The sequence below is a fragment of the Pseudorca crassidens genome, chromosome 11 (assembly GCF_039906515.1).
Source record: "Pseudorca crassidens isolate mPseCra1 chromosome 11, mPseCra1.hap1, whole genome shotgun sequence".
NCBI classification, from domain to species: Eukaryota; Metazoa; Chordata; class Mammalia; order Artiodactyla; family Delphinidae; genus Pseudorca; species Pseudorca crassidens.
In genome coordinates, this window is record NC_090306.1 from 45,569,140 (window position 1) to 45,589,861 (window position 20,722).

The window sequence follows — 20,722 nt, forward strand, 5'->3', positions numbered from 1 at the left end:
ACTCTCACTCCAGCTTAGCCTCTAGACCTTAGATGGTCAGAGGGTCTATTGTATATCTTCTCCCGTAGTCTTTTGCCCCAGGCCTCTGTGGGTTTGTAGTCTGCCCTACAGTTTTTACTAACTGTACCTGCTGCTTCTCTTGCCTGCATTTGGATTTATGTGGAACAAAGGTGAGAATCCTGTATTATTTCTTCAGGAATGCCCCAGATGTGTTTGAAGAGACTTGCACAGTAATTTGCAAATAATCTGCATCTGCTCTCTGGTTCAAGATGCATGTGCTGGGTGGTGGAGGGTGACCAAGAGGAGCAAATGGGTTTGAGAGGGGACTGGAGGGTGGGAGAGGGGTGGGGGAAAGTTCTAGAATAAGGCTGCTGCTTTCTCAAGACTACAACTACACCAGGTATAGGGCAGGGCAAGTGCTAGGAAAATTGTCACAAAGCTTTGCTATCGTTTTGAAGGTGGATTTTCTTGATTGGGCATTTGCTTGTTTGCTGTAAACTCTTGAGTGTTTTCCAGAGCTCCTGCAAAGTTTGTTCAGACAGCTTCTGGTTGTTTTTTCGATGTTTCTTTGGCAAAAGGAGAGCTTGATGGTTTACAGTCTGCCGTTTCGCTATCAGCACATGTACCATAAGATTTTAATAAGATAAATCCATGTGTACATATTATTTTGCAACCTGTTTATTATTCATTGATATATTCTATATATATTTCCTGGTCAGTATTTTCTTTCCATTATTCCTCACGGGTACATAATAATATAAATACTAAGTGGGCTTAGATTTTGGAACCAAATCATCACATACCAGCTGTTGGGGAAGTTCTGGGCAAAGTGAGGAGGTACCAATGTGAGAGGCTGCCCACTTTGCTGGGGGAATGGTTATAGGTGAATACAGCAGAATACTGATACAAAAGGATCCAGATTCACCCTCTTTATATTATGGAATACAAGAAACTTTCGCTTGTGTTGTAAGAGCCTGGGGGCAAGGGAGATACTGGTCACTCATGAGGAAATAGGGAATGGTGTGGACAAAAGGCAGCACTAGTGAATGATGAGCCTTGCACCATATCCTGAGTTTTCATTACCCATTCAGAGAAGTCACAGTAGCCAGAGCACACCAGAGAGATGAAGGATTCAGCTTCATCCATCTCTGCAAGAGTCTTAAGGTGTGAGAAGGTAGATATTCCCATTCTCGTTTTGCCTTCACACTTTAAAAACCAGAATCTGAGTTTGGTGGTGATTTGACCAGCTCTCCTGCTTTTAATTTTCCCTGCTGGGAAGATGGGATTCACATCCATGTACATACTCCTTCCTGCATTTGTAGTATTTCTTCAGAATACATTTCTAGAAATAGAATTTCAGCTCAGCAGTATATCCACTTTAACTACCCTTGATACACCTTGTCAGGCAAGTATGTTGGTCATGAAGTTAAGTCTAAATAAAAATCAAACATCTTACTCTCTTGTTAAATGTCATTTTGCTATGTTAGACCAGAAATATCTTTCCCCTACTGGACATTGAGAGTTGATCCCTTGGGCATGGCTGGAGTGATATTAGAGAAGAAGGAAGAGAAACTCAACCATTACTCCTTGGTATGGGCGATTAAAAGGAGAGTATACAACATGGTGAACCACATTCTTCCCATCACACTTGCCAAACATTCAGATGAAATCTTATCTGTGAAGGACATCTGAGCATAAGGATGCCAACCTGCTGTTTGTTGAAGTTCTCTAAACGAGGGGGGCGACGCACATGGCAATTGGGAGTATGCTTCATTCCTGAAAAGACATTTGCCCGATGAAAACCGCAAGAACCATTGGTAACAAAGCAAGGCAATATGAAACCATGCATTATAGTACAAATCTGCTTTATTTAGCAATACAAGTGAGCAAAGAGCAGAGGAAGCATCACAGGGATACAGACCCCCGTACATCATAGAACTAGTCACTTGTGCTTTCATGATCACTGCAAGGGAGGAACACAACACCTGTGAGATGGGACATACTGGGCCAGTGGAAAGCTAGGGGGATTGCCCTGTTCTGGAGTAGGACCCAGACAGGGACCTTCCGATGGTGAGCAATGGAAGCTCAGATGCAGCAGGTGTGGCAGAGAGGACATGAGGGCACTCAGCAACTTCAGTTCTAACTCAAGGAGTAAGAGAAGAAAGAAGCAGGAGAGAGGAAGCAACTGGAGGAAAGGGCAGTGAAGCCGGAGAGGGAGCCTGAGACGCTGTGGGACCACGAGCCCGTGGCAGGTGTTCAAGGCCTGTAGCCCTTCCTGCCGGAGGAGGAGGTGGTGGTGCTGAATTTGACGGTGGAACTGCTGCCCCCGGAGGAGCTGAGGCCACCACCTATTGCTCTGCCACTGCTGGAACTGAAGCCACCTCCAACGCTGAGACCACTGCCGTAGGAGTAGCCACTGCCTCCGCCCATGCCGTAGCCGCTGCTGACACCGCCTCCGCCCATGCCGTAGCCGCTGCTGACACCGCCAGCACTGCCATAGCCACTGGAAGTGGTGGACTGTACCACGGCTGGAGAGGCAAGGGGACAAGGCCATGACAAGACATGGTGAGCTCACTCTGCCACACAGAGTCCAGTCAGAAGAGCACAAGGGCAAGGGAGGGAGGCAAGTGAAGGTACTTACAGATGTTGACTTGTCCAGCGCCTTCCCCATACAGCCTAGGAGAGAGGAGACACAGCCATTATGAGACCTCAGAGCCAGAGCTGGACCAGCGTGGGAAGCTTTGGCGTGAGGAGAGCCCATGGGGAACGTGCCTTCTACGTGGTTTTCTGGGAGTGGCATTATGGCCACGACTAGAGTGCCTTCCAGTGGTGCTCACTGGCTGGACACCTTGGAGATGGACCCAGATGTTTGAGGAGGTTGTGTGAGTTACTCACCTGCACTCCTCGCCCTCCAGCAGCTTCCTGTAGGTGGCGATCTCCACGTCCAGGGCCAGCTTGACATTCATGAGCTCCTGGTAGTCCTTCAGTAGCTGCGCCATGTCCTGCTTGGCCTTCTGCAGGGCGTTCTCCAGCTCGGCCAGCTTGTTCTTGGCATCCCTGAGGGCCAGCTCCCCACGCTGCTCTGCATCGGCGATGGCGGATTGCAGGCTGGTGCACTAGAGGGGAAGATGGGCAGATGAACCTGCAATGTGGACTCCTGAGGAGATGAACCATGGTTCTTCTTTCCCAGTGAGGAAGAGCTCTAGAGCCCAGATTCCATGGAAAAGGAGGTTTGATTCTTTTTGTCCAGTCTTTTTCCATTCTGCAAACCTGAACTAGGCTAGGAGCTCCCTATACGCCTCTGTGTTAACCACCCTAATGAAGATGGAGGTGGTGAGTGCTGGAAGATACTACAGCAGACCCAAGACCAGGGGACATTGGAAGAAATGGACCCACTGGCTTCTTCTGAATGTTGACAGTTTGGGTAAGTGCATGTGGGTGCACACTAACTCACACAAAACCACAGACACCCACAGTGAGGAGATGATTTCACTTTAAACAGCTGCGACCTTGCCTTCCTTCCACTTCACATTTTTGGAAAACCCTCATTTGTCCTGTGTCTTTACTCAGCTTCTTTTTCACATCGAATCTGAGCATATTTGCAGCACTCTTCCTCACACTTTCTGGCCTGAACTTTTCTTTGCCAACTACTGTCTTGAGTTCCTAAATCAATCATTCCTCTTATTGAATCTCACTTCAGTGCCTCAAGACTGTACCTTTGTACTGTCGACCAGTCGGGATTGGTCCTGTCATGCATTTGTTTCCTGCTCTTGGGTTGGGATCCATCTCTCTAAACTGTGGGAACTCACTAAGGGAGGAAGTACATGGCCTCCCCTCCCTGCTGTTCCCTCAGTGCCCAGGAGTTCCCTACATGGTGGTTGATGATCCCTGGTGGTCTAGGAAGGAAAGGATGCTTTTCTCCTCCATGGTCCCCACCATACCTGCTTCTTGACGTGTTCAATCTCAGATCTCAGCCTCTGGATCAGGCGGTTGATCTCAGCGATCTCCTGTTTGGTGTTGCACAGGTCGTCCCCATATCTGCACGCTGAACTCTGCAGCTCCTCGTACTGTAAACCAGAGGGAGAGAGGATGGTGTTCATGGGCTTCACAGGACACTAATCAAGGTTTTCACAAATCGAAACTAATGGTTTCTCCACAAGGCGTTTTAAGAAAATTGGTGTTACAAGGTCATGGACACTGTACACCCATCACACACCACCCTTGGTAGGACCACTGACTGCCTGGTTCTCTTCAGGACCAGAACATCCTCTGTACTGTTTCTGAGAACCAGCATCAGGGTGAAGCTAAAGCAAAGATCCCTTGGCCTTTATCTATGGTAGCTTTTGTCCTACATTTAGGTTCCTTGACTTACTAGACTTGGACATAAATACTGTAAAGATCTACTCTGTTGGTTCAGGGTACACGTTCTTTGAGTGGACCCCTGCTTCCTAGATGTAGATTTCCCGAGTGAAGTCTCGGGAAGCCTTGCTGGTCTTCCGGGGGGAGGTACAGGGATTCTTCAACAGCTTCCCCCTCACTGCTCACCTTGCACTTGTACCAGGACTCAGCCTCCTCCCGGCTCCTGCGAGCGATCTCCTCATATTGGGCTTTGACTTCAGCGATGATGCTGTCCAGGTCCAGGGTGCGGTTGTTGTCCATGGAGAGGACGACAGAAGTATCTGACACGTGGGTTTGCATCTGAGCCAGTTCCTGCAGAACATGAGATCGTCAGATCCTCTTTTCCCATGACATTTACAGAGGTACCCAAGCCTAAGATTTTCCATCCTTTGCAAATCTCTTTAGAGTCAATAAAACAGTGTGGAAAGATGCTTACTGCTTCATAGAGGGCTCTGAGGAAGTTGATCTCATCTATGAGAGCGTCTGCCTTGGCTTGTAGATCAACCTTAGTCATGTAAGCAACATCCACATCCTAGGGAAGAAGCCAAAAACTTGGGATCAGATGAGCCAAGCCCTCCTTCCCAGTCTGCTCCTCCTTTAGTCTCGCTGATTATTCTTTTCTCAGAGTCCTCTCCTTCGGCAAAGAAACATGAACCCCTGATCTTACTCATCTCACCTTCTTTAGATTCACAAATTCATTCTCTGCTGATGTGCGCTTGTTGATTTCATCTTCATATCTGGAATTAGAAAGGGTAAAACCTAATTGAGTCAGTGGTGAAGATGATACAGAAAAGGCAGCCTGGGATCCCAACTTCCCACAATGGATATATCCAAATGGAACTTTCCTGCCAGTAAGCCTAAAAGATGAATTCTGTGGTCCCTAAATTGTTTACATCTTTACTCTCCCCATCCACCTGTATGGCCATTTTGTTCTTCGGGGTTTGTGTTTAGGCAAGAATTGTGGTTTCATTTCCATGGACACGTTTTACTAAGAATCATGCCATCATTTGGACCTGGTCATCTAATAGACTTGAAGCGTGGGCTTCAGGAAACTGAGCCCTTTTCTCTCCTGTAACTCACTTCTTCTTGAAGTCCTCTACCGTGTCCTGCATCCCCCTGAGCTCTGAGTCCAGGCGGCTTCTCTCTGAGACAAGGTAGTCCAGCTGTCCCCTGAGATTGTTGATGTACTGCTCGAAATAAGGCTCCAGGCTCTGCCTCACGGTCTTGGTGCCCTGCTCCTGCAGCAGGGCCCACTTGGTTTCCAGGACCTTGTTCTGCTGCTCCAGGAATCGGACCTGGAGAAAGACAAGATGGTTATTTGTCCAACAAAGGAAAGAAGGAAGGAAGGAAGGAAGGAAGGAAGGAAGGAAGAGAGGTGAGTTGACTGTCCCCAAGCAGATCTGATGGTCCCCATGGTGCTGGGCTACTCCAGAGCATGTACAGAGGCTCAGGCTGACAGCTCTGCTCCCCTGACTGTTTTCCTTCACACCACACAGATCTCACTGGCCAAGTTTCCCCAGGGAGCTATCAGATAGTCCCTCTTCTCAATTACGGAGCCTGTCAGTCAGTGACTTTCAACATTTCTTTTCTTCCTCTTGATAAGCACAATCACAAATGCACTTTAAAATAGTATTTCTCTCGTATATTGCGCAGAGTTATTTTATAGAGTGTATCTCAGTTAAAGGGATGTCAAATGTTTAGAATCTAATGGTTAAATTCCAACCCTATTGATGATTGGATTTAATCTTCTTTCCCATCTAGTGTATGAGTCCCTCTAAAACAAGCTCCCTTAATGCTCATGATCTGGTTCTACAAGTTAAGTATTTCTATGCACATATACATGTTTCTGAGTCTTTTTTCCCTGTAATTTCCTTTGGTTTTTTATCTTCTTTCCTTCCCCGCCGCCACCCCAGCTAAGGCTCAAGTGCTGTTTCCACTGTAATTCCCTTTTAATTTCTTAGACCCTTCAGAAGATCAAGCTAACTCGTTCCATTCTCTCAGTTCCTTTCCTTTGCTTGAGGGTTATCAAGAGTGGAGAATGCTTCCCAGGCAGGAATGAAGACATTTAAGGGATCAGTAGCTGTAAATGATTTTTATCACCTTCTACCTGTGGCCCACATGGAGCCTGTCCTGCATCCCAGTGTAGAGCTAGCCCGAGTCCCCTCCTCCCTCTCTCCCGAGACTCCCCCTGGTAGGACATTGGTTGCGTCTCTCGACTGGGGACTCTGAAATCCCAGTGGAGGGCAGGTGCTCCCGGCTCACCTTGTCGATGAAGGAGGCGAACCTGTTGTTGAGGGTCTTGATCTGCTCCCGCTCCTCAGTCTTGATTCGCTGGATGGTGGGGTCGATTTGCAGGTTGAGGGGAGTCAGGAGACTCTGGTTGATGGTGACCTCTTGGATGCCTCCAGGGGGGCAGATGGAGAAGCCAGAGCCCCCATAGCCACCACTAAAGCCAGCTCCACCACCGAGCCCAATGCCACCACCAGCTCCACTGCCGAAACCAAATCCACTCCCGGCTCCACATCCAAAGCCAAGGCCGCCTCCAGCTCTGCCGCCATATCCGCCACCGAAGGCACAGCTGCCCCCTCCGAGGGAGATCCTCTTGGAGCCCCCTATGCCATAGAGGCTGCGGCTGCCAAAGCTAGCTCCTGCACCCACTCCAGTGAAGCCTCCACTGCCCCTGGAGCGGCACACGGACATGCTGCTGAAGCCAGAGCGGTTGACCCCAGGGACTCTGGCTGAGCCGGCACTGAAGACACGGCGGCTGCCGCTTTGGCTTCTCACGGTGGAGTTGGAAGTCATGGTTCCTGAAGTCGAAGAGGCTGAGGAGGGCGTGAGAGGTGGAGGGTAGAGCTGAGAGGAGCAGATCGGTGAGACGAGGTTCCCAGCAGTGGCTTATATATGGGGAAAATGGGCTGGGCTCAGTGCTGGAAGGTGAGCCTGCAGGTTGGGAAGGCTGGGCTTTACAAAGAGTGAGATCACATGTGGTTTATTAGAAAAGTTATGAAATCTGAAGATCGCATTTTAGATTTCCTTTAGTCAGGGAAAATTTCTCCTGCCTTCCAGCTTTGACTGCTCTCAGTACAATAAGACTAGTCTGAATTCACTTAGCTGGGAGTTAGTCACTGACTCACACAGAGGTTCTCCATGTTATGCTCGTGTGTGAAATGTACTGAGGCTCCTCTGCCTTGGTGTTTCACCCACAAGGCAGAAATACTGGAGATCAAGATAACCTATTGCTTATCCCTTACCTATAATTATTAGTGTTTTCACTGATTACCGAAGTTAAACATGACTTTTTGTTGCTTTCATTAAAAATTTCCCACAGGTAGATACGTAGATTTACAATATAATGGGCCTCTGTATATCTATCACTGGATTTTATACAAAGTATTAACTCATGGTCAGCCTTATTTTTTCTATACTCCCACCCAATTCCCTATCAATCTTAAAATATTCAAAAGCAAATCCCAGAGGTCATATCATTTCTTTAGTATAGAATTCAACATTTATTTTGTAAATGAGGTGCTTTTTAAATACATAACCAAATACCATTTATATATCCTTAATATGTATGTATTCATTAACATTAAGGAGTATCTATTCAATCTTGAACTAAATCTGTTTGTGTTATTTATATTTTATGTTTTGGTTGTCCAAATCAGGATTCTAATAAGTTCCATACATTTTGTATTTCGGTGATATGTCTTTAAAGTAATACATCTGTAAAATCATTTAAGTCCTTAAATCCTCCTCCGCTTTTCCACTTGCAGTTTATTTGTGAAAAAAAGAAAAAACAGGTTATTTGTCCTGTGCATGTGCATAGTCATGTTGTCTTATTTACCATGATCTCGTGTCCTTTGTGTATCCTGTAAACTGACAGTTCAAACTAGAAGCTTAATAAGCTATCTATTTAAACATTACAGATACAGATGTCATAGAATGCCTATTAATATACTGAATATTGATATTTACACACCTACCTATTAACTGAAAAATTAAACAAGTAATACATGGTTAAGGAAAAAATTACATGCTCAAGATCATTCCCCACTCCTGTCTAGGAAGACAAAGCAGTGTTGCCACTTCCCTGTGTACCCTTGTAGTCACGTCACTTAGATATGTTTCTGTGTTTTTCCTTGGGTATGTGTGATGCATGCGAGTATATATATTGAATATATACATACATATATATGAAACACGCATATATATTTTCTTTTGAAGTTGCACTCATGGTATATGTACTTTGTCTCCCATATCTATGTTTTCACTCGGTTCTCATGCTATTTTCTACAGGCTGTTTTCTCCACCTTTACCTGTGGTCCATTGCTGTGCATCAGCAACGTCTTATGCTGCTTTCAGCTTGGCCTTCGTTTCTATTGTGGCTTTATCTTTCTTCTCTGCTCCTTTTCTGAGCTCTATCAACTCATATTTTAATCTTTTATTTCTCATTCTACTGCCCCTTTGTTCTCTTATTTCACCGTGGTGTTTATTTCATTGCCTTTTCGGTAATAATTTTTGTCACTTTTTTCTGTGGAGTGTTTTCTAAGTGACTTTTGTTTTTCTGTTTCAATGTAAAGTATCCTTCGTGGGGCCTGGAATTGTTCCTTTCTAACAAGGGCTCATCTTTGAAAGAGGCGAGCTCCTTCTGGACCTGTCTTTTGCAGACAGCATTCTGGGAGGAGGGGCCAGGCTGCAACCAGGCTAACAGGAATTCTCATTACGGCACAGGCTGTGTGAATAATTCTTTTAATTTTAATTAGACAAAGCCAAGGAAGATGGCTGCAGCATGGCTCGCAGTTCAGTCTCAGTCTTCTTTGCTTCCCCGACAACCTGTTGCCAATAGGCCTTGCCTCTGATCACTTACTCAACCCTGCCTTCACTGGGTCTTGAAACTTCATGGCAAATGGGTCCTCCCTGGAACACACACACCCACTTCTGACTGTTGCAAACCAGCGATTCTTGGATTTGCACCCGAGGACATGTTCTTCACATTCATACAGTAGGAGTTACATGAGTCAGCAGTGCCTGGCAGTAGGAAAACCTCAGGGTTAACTTTGTGTGCTGTCCCTCTGTGGTTACCACATTGTTTAGTTTTGATTTGTTTGCTCTCAAGAGTGTTCTTCACTGGATTTTCTGAGATCTGCACTGAGGGCATCTTCTCTCTCAGTTTCCCAATAACTGTGTTTGATTTCTTTCTTTCTGTGAGAAGAGTTTTCTATTTTTATTTTTTTTTGATTGAAGGACTTTAAGATGTTTTCCTTTTGGGGATTGAGTGTGGAGATTACTTTTACATTTCTTGTTCTCCTTGTTTGTTTTAAGATAATATCTGAGAAGGGGAAATGCCTCCCTTTCCTCCATTAGGCTACATTCAGAAGTCTCCCATTCATATATTTATATTTAAAATACATATAGCATTTAAAATATTAAGCAATAATTGAAATTCAACATATTAATTTTCCTTTCTCATGCTGCATGGAAACTATTGGATTCAATGAAGACATCATTGTGCTCAGGGCCTCTCCCTTCCCTGAGCCATGATAAGAGTCACCTGAAAGTTTTCTACAAGCCATCATATTTACCATAATCAGAAATTTAATCCCAAAATATATTTGTGTTCTCCTCAGTGGAAGAACCTCCTTTATTGCTTAATCACAGTTTGCATCATTGAAAGCCCAACAGATACAATGAAAGAGAATAGTATGTAAACCACCATGTACCAATCCCCCAGATTAAACACTTGTCCATATTTCTCAGCATGTCTCATCTAATTCCATTACTTCTTATATTGAAATCTTCTACTTCTGTTGATGTATCTTCAAGGAAATTAAGACATTAAGTCATTTCACTTGTCAATATTTGCACGCATGTCTAAGTTCTTAAGGACTTTTAAATCTAACTGTACAACAGTTTTATATCAATCATGAGCAACAGTCACTTCTTAATGAAACCTAATACTCTTTTATGTTCATACTTCTCTGATAATCTCAAAGATGTCTTTTTATGCTGGTTTGCTTGAAGCAACAGCCTAACTAGATTCACATATTGCATTGGACTGTTGGTTCTCTTAAGCTTCTTTCATTCTGTAATAGATTCCATTGTTTTCTTTTATATACCACTGATTTGTGGAGAAATTGTTTTTTTTTCTCTAGAACGTCTGCGTTCTGGATTTGGCTCGTTGTTTCTGTTGGTGCCACGTAACTTGTAACGCCGGTTTTTCCTAGGTACTAGTTATATTAGAGTTGATTAGATTTAGTTCCATTGTTTCAGGCAAGATTATGTCCCAGCTGGTGCTGTATGCCCCATGTTGCATCAGATCATGAGGCATATAACACAAGTTGTTCAATTTAGTGATGTGAAGACTGATCCAGGTATATCTATAGTTCCAGTCTTAACCCTCCCTGAAAAAGTGTCCAATAAATTTGTCATGTAATATTTTAATATTCATTGATCAATTCCCAGATTGACATTTCATGAGGAGTTGCAAACTGGTAACTTGTTAATTTAACATCCTGCCTCTGCATTTATCACCTGGGAGTCATCTATAAGGAAGGAATTGTCATTGTTTCCTTTTTAGGTAACCTAATATGTAGTTAATTGATACAGGAAAGGCAGAATAAGTGCTTTTTTTTCTTTATTTTGCAATTTTAGAATAGTGGGTTGGGACCCCAGCAATTTCCAAATGTAATAAAGAAAGTTATTTTTTGTTTGTTTGTTTTTTGGGGTTTGTATAATTATAAATTTACAGTTCAAAAAATATATTTGATATGTTTGAGTCCATTGCAGGCATTAATCCTTCTGGTGCTTAAACTGTCCATTTTAGGCCAATGGGCTCCTCAGATTGGCTTCTGTGTCCTTTTGACAGAAACGCATTGGACTTTGAAAGCTCCCTTGTTGACAGGGACGAGATGTCTCAAGGCTACCTTGTACTTATCTTGCAACAGACATGGAATCAGCCATTTTTGTGAGTAGCTCTGGTACCTTTTATTGAGAAATGATATTCACAAGCTAAAACTTGCATGCTATGGGTGTTCATTGTTACTGGGTTATTCTTGCTTTGAAGACTTTTCAATGGATAGAGCTAAGAAAAATGTAAAAATATAATTAAAAAGTACTCACATCAGAAGTTTATACTGATATTTCCATTTAAATAGAATACAGGATGATTTTATACCTGTATTTATTTTACTCACTCTGAAAAGCTGAGCTCTGAATGACATATTACTTATTTGCTTTATCCTACAACAAACCTATGATAATGTCAAAATAACAGTACAAATACTATTACCAAAAAGAGGTCTATTAAATGCAGTTTCTGATTTCTTTGTGGCTACACCCTGAAAGTGCTATGAAGAAAATCAGTTTAGGCAAGAGGAATGGAGAGATAGAAAGGCGGGATGAAGGAAAACCTTCATAAGAATCCAGATAAATTCTAGGCTTGCAGTTTCAAACAGAAGCAGGAAGGAAAGGTCTTCCATTATTGCATTTGATGGAGAGGAATTTCTTAAGGGAGGGAGTACAGATACAGATGGCAGTGGGGTTAAAGAAGGGGATTCTATAGGTGCATGAGGAGGTTGGGGACAGTAAGAATGTTAGGGAAAATGGCACATCTGAGGGGATCGGCCTCCCAGACCTCAAGAGTATGGTTTTCCTCTGTCACTCACTTTCTAGTGCTAAAGGGACACCCCTGGAGCCCAGGAAGTAAGAGCATTGAGGAGAAGGCACTGCCCAGCAAAACTCATGGTTAAAGGAATCCAGCTGCTGTTAGAGAAGAACTCCTCAACCCTTTTCTCCTCCCATCCTGGGATCTACTGTCAGCTTTTCTCAAGGCCAAGTACAATGAAGAGTTAGCTAGCAAGAGATTCTGTAGGGATGACTCTGGGAGCATGGAGCAGGGCAGAGAAGAGCAGCCTTCTCTCAGCACCTGTAGAAACATTCCCTCCTCTGGCTGTTCTGCACCTCATGCCCCCACCGTGAGCTGGGATTCCATGCACTGGGCTGTACTGGCGATTCTAGCCAATGCAGCTAGAATCCACGTGGTATGGCTCACAAGTGATCATTCTGAATCACAGAAGATTCAGGTAAGGTGAACTTTGGATACAGCCTCTAACTGGAAAATGTTTTTCTATTGGAGGTTGTTATTTTAAAAATGTATTTCCTATATTTTCCAGGTACATGGGCTCCATACAGGAGGAGGCAATTGGCTAGCCTCCTTAGGAGTCAAATCCAGTATCTAAGGACTGTCAGAACTGCCGAGTCCTTCCTTGACTCAAAAACACATCTTTGCTGTTGCAAAAGAAATACGTTTCCTCTTATTCAGTCCTCAGTGAGCAAAGGAAATCAATCTGAATGTTTTAATCTCAGGGACCTTAATCTAGAGACTGAATCTTTCCTTCCTTAGTACCAAAAAGTGTAACCACGTTTAATCTCAGATGTCATACAATGACATTGTGGGGAACACACTTTCTCTTTTGAAATGACACATGTTCAACATCAAAAAATTTAGAAAGTACACAATGTAAAAGAAAGACAGTTTACTAGAGTTAACGCTAGCTTGAGATGATGAACATTATTGTTTTAGCATTAGTTCTTCAATGATTTCTCTGTATCTGTGGCCCTGCAACCGTCTTTGTGTTCCTTTGTGATTCTGTCTCTTTCTCTCCCTTACTTGTTTCATAATTTTGTGTACAAAATTAGTTTAGTGAAAAATACAGATGTTACTTTGAGACCCACACTTTAAGCGTTTTTCATAATAAACTTTTAATTTCAGAATAGTTTCAGATTTACAAAAAAATGTGAAGATAGTACAAAGAGGTCTGTATACAATACACATTCATTCCCCCTATTATTAATACCTCACTTTAGTTATATTTATCACAATTAAGGAAACAATATAAATATATTATTATTAACTAATCTATACTTCATTTGGATTTCCTTACCTTTTGCCCAATATTCTTTTTTCTCTTCTAGGGTATCATCCACTTTCCATTTAGTCATTGTGTCTCCTTCTTGGCTAACACGGTTTGTCAGGTTTTCCTTGTCTTAATGACCTTGAAAGTTTTGGGGAACTCTGCCCAGGTGTTTTGCAGATGTCCACAACTGGGCTTTGTCTGATGTTGTCTCATGAATAAACTGGAGTTATGGTGTTTGGGAGGAAGACCACAGAGATGACGTGTGCCCTTCTCATTACATCATATCCAGGGTACTTGCTATGACAGACTTACTACTGTCGGTGTTACCCTTAATCACCTGGCTGAGGAAGTGTTTGATTAATTTCTTGACAGTAAAGTTACTCTTTTCCCCCATTTTTAGACTGTGCTCTTTGCAAGGAAATCATTGTGCACAGCCCACACTTAGGGGGGAGCAGTTCTTCACTCCTTCCTTGATTGGGGAGCACCTATGTAACTAAATGAAATTCTTCTGCCTAAGAGCTGTCAATCATCCCTTATTAATCAATTTAGTCAATCACTTATTCACCTCAGTGGGGACCATGAATAATTATTTCATAATTTGGGTTATAATCCAGTACATTATTTATTTATCTATTTATTTATGGCTCAAGTTGTTCCAATTTGTCTATTAGGAGCTCTTACAGAGTCTTTTTGATTATTTCTTTACTTCTTGGCACTGAAAGATGCTGCAGGATCATCTTATGTATATATTCCACCCCATTCGTAGAATCAGTCATTTCTCCTTGACTCCTAACAAGGGAACTTTCATTCCTAATGGTATAAGGCAGAATTCTCCAGAGAAAAAGCCTGGGATTAGGGACACGGACAGAACAGAGACTGGAAAAAGTGACTGGCCCTCAGAAAAATGTTGACAGACCAACCTTGCACTGTATCCTGAGTTTTCCATTACCCATTTGTAAAAGTCAAAGGAAGCCAGGGCACAGCTGAGAGAGGATGCAGGGCTATCTCTTTGGAGCTGCAAGGACCCTACTTCTTTGAGTCTCTGTGAGAGGATTATGTGGTAAGGAAGAAGGCATTTCCATTCTTATTTTGACTCCACACTTCAAAAAATCAACACCTGTGCTTTGTGTCTGAGTCTTTGGATCCTGAATTTGCCCAGTGTTTCCAATTTTTCCCTGTCAAAAGGATTATTGGGATTGACAACCATGAAGTACAGCTTTCTGCATTTGTACTATTTCCTCAGGACACATTGCTAGAAGCATAATTTCATTTCAGAAGTATGTACATTTAGATTATTCCTGATACATGTTGTCAGGCAAGTCTCTTGGTAATGAGGCATTTCTAAGTATAAATCAAATATCTTACTCTCTAGTCAATGTCCTGATCTACTTGGACTGTAATATGATTCTCTGGGGAGTATGGGTCTCCACTGGGGCAGGAGGAGGTAGACAGTTAGAGACCAAGTCAGAGAAACTAATCTGCTGGCACCTGGTAAGGGCAGTGAAAACAGACTTTACTATGATGATGGACCTGATCCCTCCCGCTTCAATTGCCAAACTCTTCTTGGAGGACTCCTGAGCAACCAGATGCTAAGTTGCTGTTTGTTGAAGTTCTCTACAGGAGGGGGGCAACGCACATGGCAATTGGGAGTATGCTTCATTCCTGAAAAGGCATTTGCCCGATGAAAACCGCAAGAACCATTGGTAACAAAGCAAGGCAATATGAAACCATGCATTATAGTACAAATCTGCTTTATTTAGCAATACAAGTGAGCAAAGAGCAGAGGAAGCATCACAGGGATACAGACCCCCGTACATCATAGAACTAGTCACTTGTGCTTTCATGATCACTGCAAGGGAGGAACACAACACCTGTGAGATGGGACATACTGGGCCAGTGGAAAGCTAGGGGGATTGTCCTGTTCTGGAGTAGGACCCAGACAGGGACCTTCCGATGGTGAGCAATGGAAGCTCAGATGCAGCAGGTGTGGCAGAGAGGACATGAGGGCACTCAGCAACTTCAGTTCTAACTCAAGGAGTAAGAGAAGAAAGAAGCAGGAGAGAGGAAGCAACTGGAGGAAAGGGCAGTGAAGCCGGAGAGGGAGCCTGAGACGCTGTGGGACCACGAGCCCGTGGCAGGTGTTCAAGGCCTGTAGCCCTTCCTGCCGGAGGAGGAGGTGGTGGTGCTGAATTTGACGGTGGAACTGCTGCCCCCGGAGGAGCTGAGGCCACCACCTATTGCTCTGCCACTGTTGGAACTGAAGCCACCTCCAACGCTGAGACCACTGCCGTAGGAGTAGCCACTGCCTCCGCCCATGCCGTAGCCGCTGCTGACACCGCCTCCGCCCATGCCGTAGCCGCTGCTGACACCGCCAGCACTGCCATAGCCACTGGAAGTGGTGGACTGTACCACGGCTGGAGAGGCAAGGGGACAAGGCCATGACAAGACATGGTGAGCTCACTCTGCCACACAGAGTCCAGTCAGAAGAGCACAAGGGCAAGGGAGGGAGGCAAGTGAAGGTACTTACAGATGTTGACTTGTCCAGCGCCTTCCCCATACAGCCTAGGAGAGAGGAGACACAGCCATTATGAGACCTCAGAGCCAGAGCTGGACCAGCGTGGGAAGCTTTGGCGTGAGGAGAGCCCATGGGGAACGTGCCTTCTACGTGGTTTTCTGGGAGTGGCATTATGGCCACGACTAGAGTGCCTTCCAGTGGTGCTCACTGGCTGGACACCTTGGAGATGGACCCAGATGTTTGAGGAGGTTGTGTGAGTTACTCACCTGCACTCCTCGCCCTCCAGCAGCTTCCTGTAGGTGGCGATCTCCACGTCCAGGGCCAGCTTGACATTCATGAGCTCCTGGTAGTCCTTCAGTAGCTGCGCCATGTCCTGCTTGGCCTTCTGCAGGGCGTTCTCCAGCTCGGCCAGCTTGTTCTTGGCATCCCTGAGGGCCAGCTCCCCACGCTGCTCTGCATCGGCGATGGCGGATTGCAGGCTGGTGCACTAGAGGGGAAGATGGGCAGATGAACCTGCAATGTGGACTCCTGAGGAGATGAACCATGGTTCTTCTTTCCCAGTGAGGAAGAGCTCTAGAGCCCAGATTCCATGGAAAAGGAGGTTTGATTCTTTTTGTCCAGTCTTTTTCCATTCTGCAAACCTGAACTAGGCTAGGAGCTCCCTATGCGTCTCTGTGTTAACCATCCTAATGAAGATGGAGGTGGTGAGTGCTGGAAGATACTACAGCAGACCCAAGACCAGGGGACATTGGAAGAAATGGACCCACTGGCTTCTTCTGAATGTTGACAGTTTGGGTAAGTTCATATGCGTGCACGCTAACTCACACAAAACCACAGACACCCACAGTGAGGAGATGATTTCACTTTAAACTGTTGTGACCTTGCCTTCCTTCCACTTCACATTTTTGGAAAACCCTCATTTGTCCTGTGTCTTTACTCAGCTTCTTTTTACATCAAATCTGAGCATATTTGCAGCACTCTTCCTCACACTTTCTGGCCTGACCTTTTCTTTGCCAACTTGTGTCTTGCATTCCCTAATCAATCATTCATCTTATTGAATCTCATTTCAGTGCCTCAAGACCTTATCTTTGTACTGCTGACCAGTTGAGATTGGCCCTGTCATGCGTTTATCTCCTGCTCTTGGGTTGGGATCCATCTCTCTAAACTGTGGGAACTCACTAAGGGAGGAAGTACATGGCCTCCCCTCCCTGCTGTTCCCTCAGTGCCCAGGAATTCCCTACATGGTGGTTGATGATCCCTGGTGGTCTAGGAAGGAAAGGATGCTTTTCTCCTCCATGGTCCCCACCATACCTGCTTCTTGACGTGGTCGATCTCAGATCTCAGCCTCTGGATCATGCGGTTGATCTCAGCGATCTCCTGTTTGGTGGTGCGCAGGTCGTCCCCATATCTGCACGCTGAACTCTGCAGCTCCTCGTACTGTAAACCAGAGGGAGAGAGGATGGTGTTCATGGGCTTCACAGGACACTAATCAAGGTTTTCACAAATCGAAACTAATGGTTTCTCCACAAGGCGTTTTAAGAAAATTGGTGTTACAAGGTCATGGACACTGTACACCCATCACACACCACCCTTGGTAGGACCACTGACTGCCTGGTTCTCTTCAGGACCAGAACATCCTCTGTACTGTTTCTGAGAACCAGCATCAGGGTGAAGCTAAAGCAAAGATCCCTTGGCCTTTATCTATGGTAGCTTTTGTCCTACATTTAGGTTCCTTGACTTACTAGACTTGGACATAAATACTGTAAAGATCTACTCTGTTGGTTCAGGGTACACGTTCTTTGAGTGGACCCCTGCTTCCTAGATGTAGATTTCCCGAGTGAAGTCTCGGGAAGCCTTGCTGGTCTTCCGGGGGGAGGTACAGGGATTCTTCAACAGCTTCCCCCTCACTGCTCACCTTGCACTTGTACCAGGACTCAGCCTCCTCCCGGCTCCTGCGAGCGATCTCCTCATATTGGGCTTTGACTTCAGCGATGATGCTGTCCAGGTCCAGGGTGCGGTTGTTGTCCATGGAGAGGACGACAGAAGTATCTGACACGTGGGTTTGCATCTGAGCCAGTTCCTGCAGAACATGAGATCGTCAGATCCTCTTTTCCCATGACATTTACAGAGGTACCCAAGCCTAAGATTTTCCATCCTTTGCAAATCTCTTTAGAGTCAATAAAACAGTGTGGAAAGATGCTTACTGCTTCATAGAGGGCTCTGAGGAAGTTGATCTCATCTATGAGAGCGTCTGCCTTGGCTTGTAGATCAACCTTACTCATGTAAGCAACATCCACATCCTAGGGAAGAAGCCAAAAACTTGGGATCAGATGAGCCGAGCCCTCCTTCCCAGTCTGCTCCTCCTTTAGTCTCGCTGATTATTCTTTTCTCAGAGTCCTCTCCTTCGGCAAAGAAACATGAACCCCTGATCTTACTCATCTCACCTTCTTTAGATTCACAAATTCATTCTCTGCTGACGTGCGCTTGTTGATTTCATCTTCATATCTGGAATTAGAAAGGGTAAAACCTAATTGAGTCAGTGGTGAAGATGATACAGAAAAGGCAGCCTGGGATCCCAACTTCCCACAATGGATATATCCAAATGGAACTTTCCTGCCAGTAAGCCTAAAAGATGAATTCTGTGGTCCCTAAATTGTTTACATCTTTACTCTCCCCATCCACCTGTATGGCCATTTTGTTCTTCGGGGTTTGTGTTTAGGCAAGAATTGTGGTTTCATTTCCATGGACACGTTTTACTAAGAATCATGCCCTCATTTGGACCTGGTCATCTAATAGACTTGAAGCACGGGCTTCAGGTAACTGAGCCCTTTTCTCTCCTGTAACTCACTTCTTCTTGAAGTCCTCTACCGTGTCCTGCATCCCCCTGAGCTCTGAGTCCAGACGGCTTCTCTCTGAGACAAGGCAGTCCAGCTGTCTCCTGAGATTGTTGATGTACTGCTCGAAATAAGGCTCCAGGCTCTGCCTCACGGTCTTGGTGCCCTGCTCCTGCAGCAGGGCCCACTTGGTTTCCAGGACCTTGTTCTGCTGCTCCAGGAATCGGACCTGGAGAAAGACAAGATGGTTATTTGTCCAACAAAGGAAAGAAGGAAGGAAGGAAGGAAGGAAGGAAGGAAGGAAGGAAGGAAGGAAGAGAGGTGAGTTGACTGTCCCCAAGCAGATCTGATGGTCCCCATGGTGCTGGGCTACTCCAGAGCATGTACAGAGGCTCAGGCTGACAGCTCTGCTCCCCTGACTGTTTTCCTTCACACCACACAGATCTCACTGGCCAAGTTTCCCCAGGGAGCTATCAGATAGTCCCTCTTCTCAATTACGGAGCCTGTCAGTCAGTGACTTTCAACATTTCTTTTCTTCCTCTTGATAAGCACAATCACAAATGCACTTTAAAATAGTATTTCTCTCGTATATTGCGCAGAGTTATTTTATAGAGTGTATCTCAGTTAAAGGGATGTCAAATGTTTAGAATCTAATGGTTAAATTCCAACCCTATTGATGATTGGATTTAATCTTCTTTCCCATCTAGTGTATGAGTCCCTCTAAAACAAGCTCCCTTAATGCTCATGATCTGGTTCTACAAGTTAAGTATTTCTATGCACATATACATGTTTCTGAGTCTTTTTTCCCTGTAATTTCCTTTGGTTTTTTATCTTCTTTCCTTCCCCGCCGCCACCCCAGCTAAGGCTCAAGTGCTGTTTCCACTGTAATTCCCTTTTTAATTTCTTAGACCCTTCAGAAGATCAAGCTAACTCGTTCCATTCTCTCAGTTCCTTTCCTTTGCTTGAGGGTTATCAAGAGTGGAGAATGCTTCCCAGGCAGGAATAAAGACATTTAAGGGATCAGTAGCTGTAAGTGATTTTTATCACCTTCTACCTGTGGCCCACATGGAGCCTGTCCTGCATCCCAGTGGAGAGCTAGCCCGAGTCCCCTCCTCCCTCTCTCCCGAGACTCCCCCTGGTAGGACATTGGTTGCGTCTCTCGACTGGGGACTCTGAAATCCCAGTGGAGGGCAGGTGCTCCCGGCTCACCTTGTCGATGAAGGAGGCGAACCTGTTGTTGAGGGTCTTGATCTGCTCCCGCTCCTCAGTCTTGATTCGCTGGATGGTGGGGTCGATTTGCAGGTTGAGGGGAGTCAGGAGACTCTGGTTGATGGTGACCTCTTGGATGCCTCCAGGGGGGCAGATGGAGAAGCCAGAGCCCCCATAGCCACCACTAAAGCCAGCTCCACCACCGAGCCCAATGCCACCACCAGCTCCACTGCCGAAACCAAATCCACTCCCGTCTCCACATCCAAAACCAAGACCGCCTCCAGCTCTGCCGCCATATCCGCCACCGAAGGCACAGCTGCCCCCTCCGAGGGAGATCCTCTTGGAGCCCCCTATGCCATAGAGGCTGCGGCTGCCAAAGCTAGCTCCTGCACCCACTCCAGTGAAGCCTCCACTGCCCCTGGAGCGGCACACGGACATGCTGCTGAAGCCAGAGCGGTTGACCCCAGGGACTCTGGCTGAGCCGGCACTGAAGACACGGCGGCTGCCACTTTGGCTTCTCACGGTGGATCTAGAAGTCATGATTCCTGAAGTCGAAGAGGCTGAGGAGGGCGTGAGAGGTGGAGGGTAGAGCTGAGAGGAGCAGATCGGTGAGACGAGGTTCCCAGCAGTGGCTTATATATGGGGAATATGGGCTGGGCTCAGTGCTGGAAGGTGAGCCTGCAGGTTGGGGAGGCTGGGCTTTACAAAGAGTGAGATCACCCCGAGGCACTATGAAGGTATGAAGTATGAATGTTGCTTCTTTTGCATCCTTTACTCGTGGAGAAATTCTCCTGGCTTCTAGCCTTGACTTGATCACAACACAATAAGTCTGGATGTAAATTCACTGAAGT

General features: G+C 45.3%; 1 protein-coding gene across 2 annotated transcripts; it reads right to left on the reverse strand.

Annotated features, from left to right (window-relative positions):
• Positions 1-1,848: 1,848 nt before the first annotated feature.
• Positions 1,849-20,470, reverse strand: LOC137201943 (keratin, type II cytoskeletal 6A-like). 2 transcript variants are annotated; one of them, XM_067696647.1, is made up of 10 exons: positions 19,872-20,470; positions 18,677-18,891; positions 18,273-18,333; positions 18,033-18,128; positions 17,744-17,908; positions 17,140-17,265; positions 16,095-16,315; positions 15,841-15,875; positions 15,620-15,727; positions 1,849-2,453 (listed from the first exon to the last, which is right to left on the reverse strand). In XM_067696647.1, the coding sequence occupies exons 1-10, from the start codon at positions 20,409-20,411 to the stop codon at positions 2,257-2,259; spliced, it is 1,764 nt and encodes a 587-aa protein (XP_067552748.1). In that variant the 5' UTR covers positions 20,412-20,470; the 3' UTR covers positions 1,849-2,256. The 2 variants fall into 2 exon arrangements, with proteins under 2 accessions (XP_067552748.1, XP_067552749.1); XM_067696648.1 differs by lacking the exons at positions 15,620-15,727; positions 15,841-15,875; positions 16,095-16,315; ... (4 more) ...; positions 18,677-18,891; positions 19,872-20,470 and adding exons at positions 2,642-2,676; positions 2,896-3,116; positions 3,942-4,067; ... (3 more) ...; positions 5,479-5,693; positions 6,661-7,277 and having other exon boundaries at positions 1,849-2,528.
• Positions 20,471-20,722: the final 252 nt, after the last annotated feature.

What these genes read in the sequence shown, in the direction of transcription:
- LOC137201943 (XM_067696647.1), bottom strand. Translation starts at nt 20,411, where the DNA reads ATGACTTCTAGATCCACCGTGAGAAGCCAAAGTGGCAGCCGCCGTGTC. An exon ending in GTAGAGGACTTCAAGAAGAA is followed by an intron (nt 18,334 to 18,676) that starts GTGAGTTACAGG and finishes TTCTAATTCCAG; the next exon opens with ATATGAAGATGAAATCAACA. An exon ending in CGGCTACGGCATGGGCGGAG is followed by an intron (nt 2,454 to 15,619) that starts GCAGTGGCTACT and finishes GCATGGGCGGAG; the next exon opens with GCGGTGTCAGCAGCGGCTAC.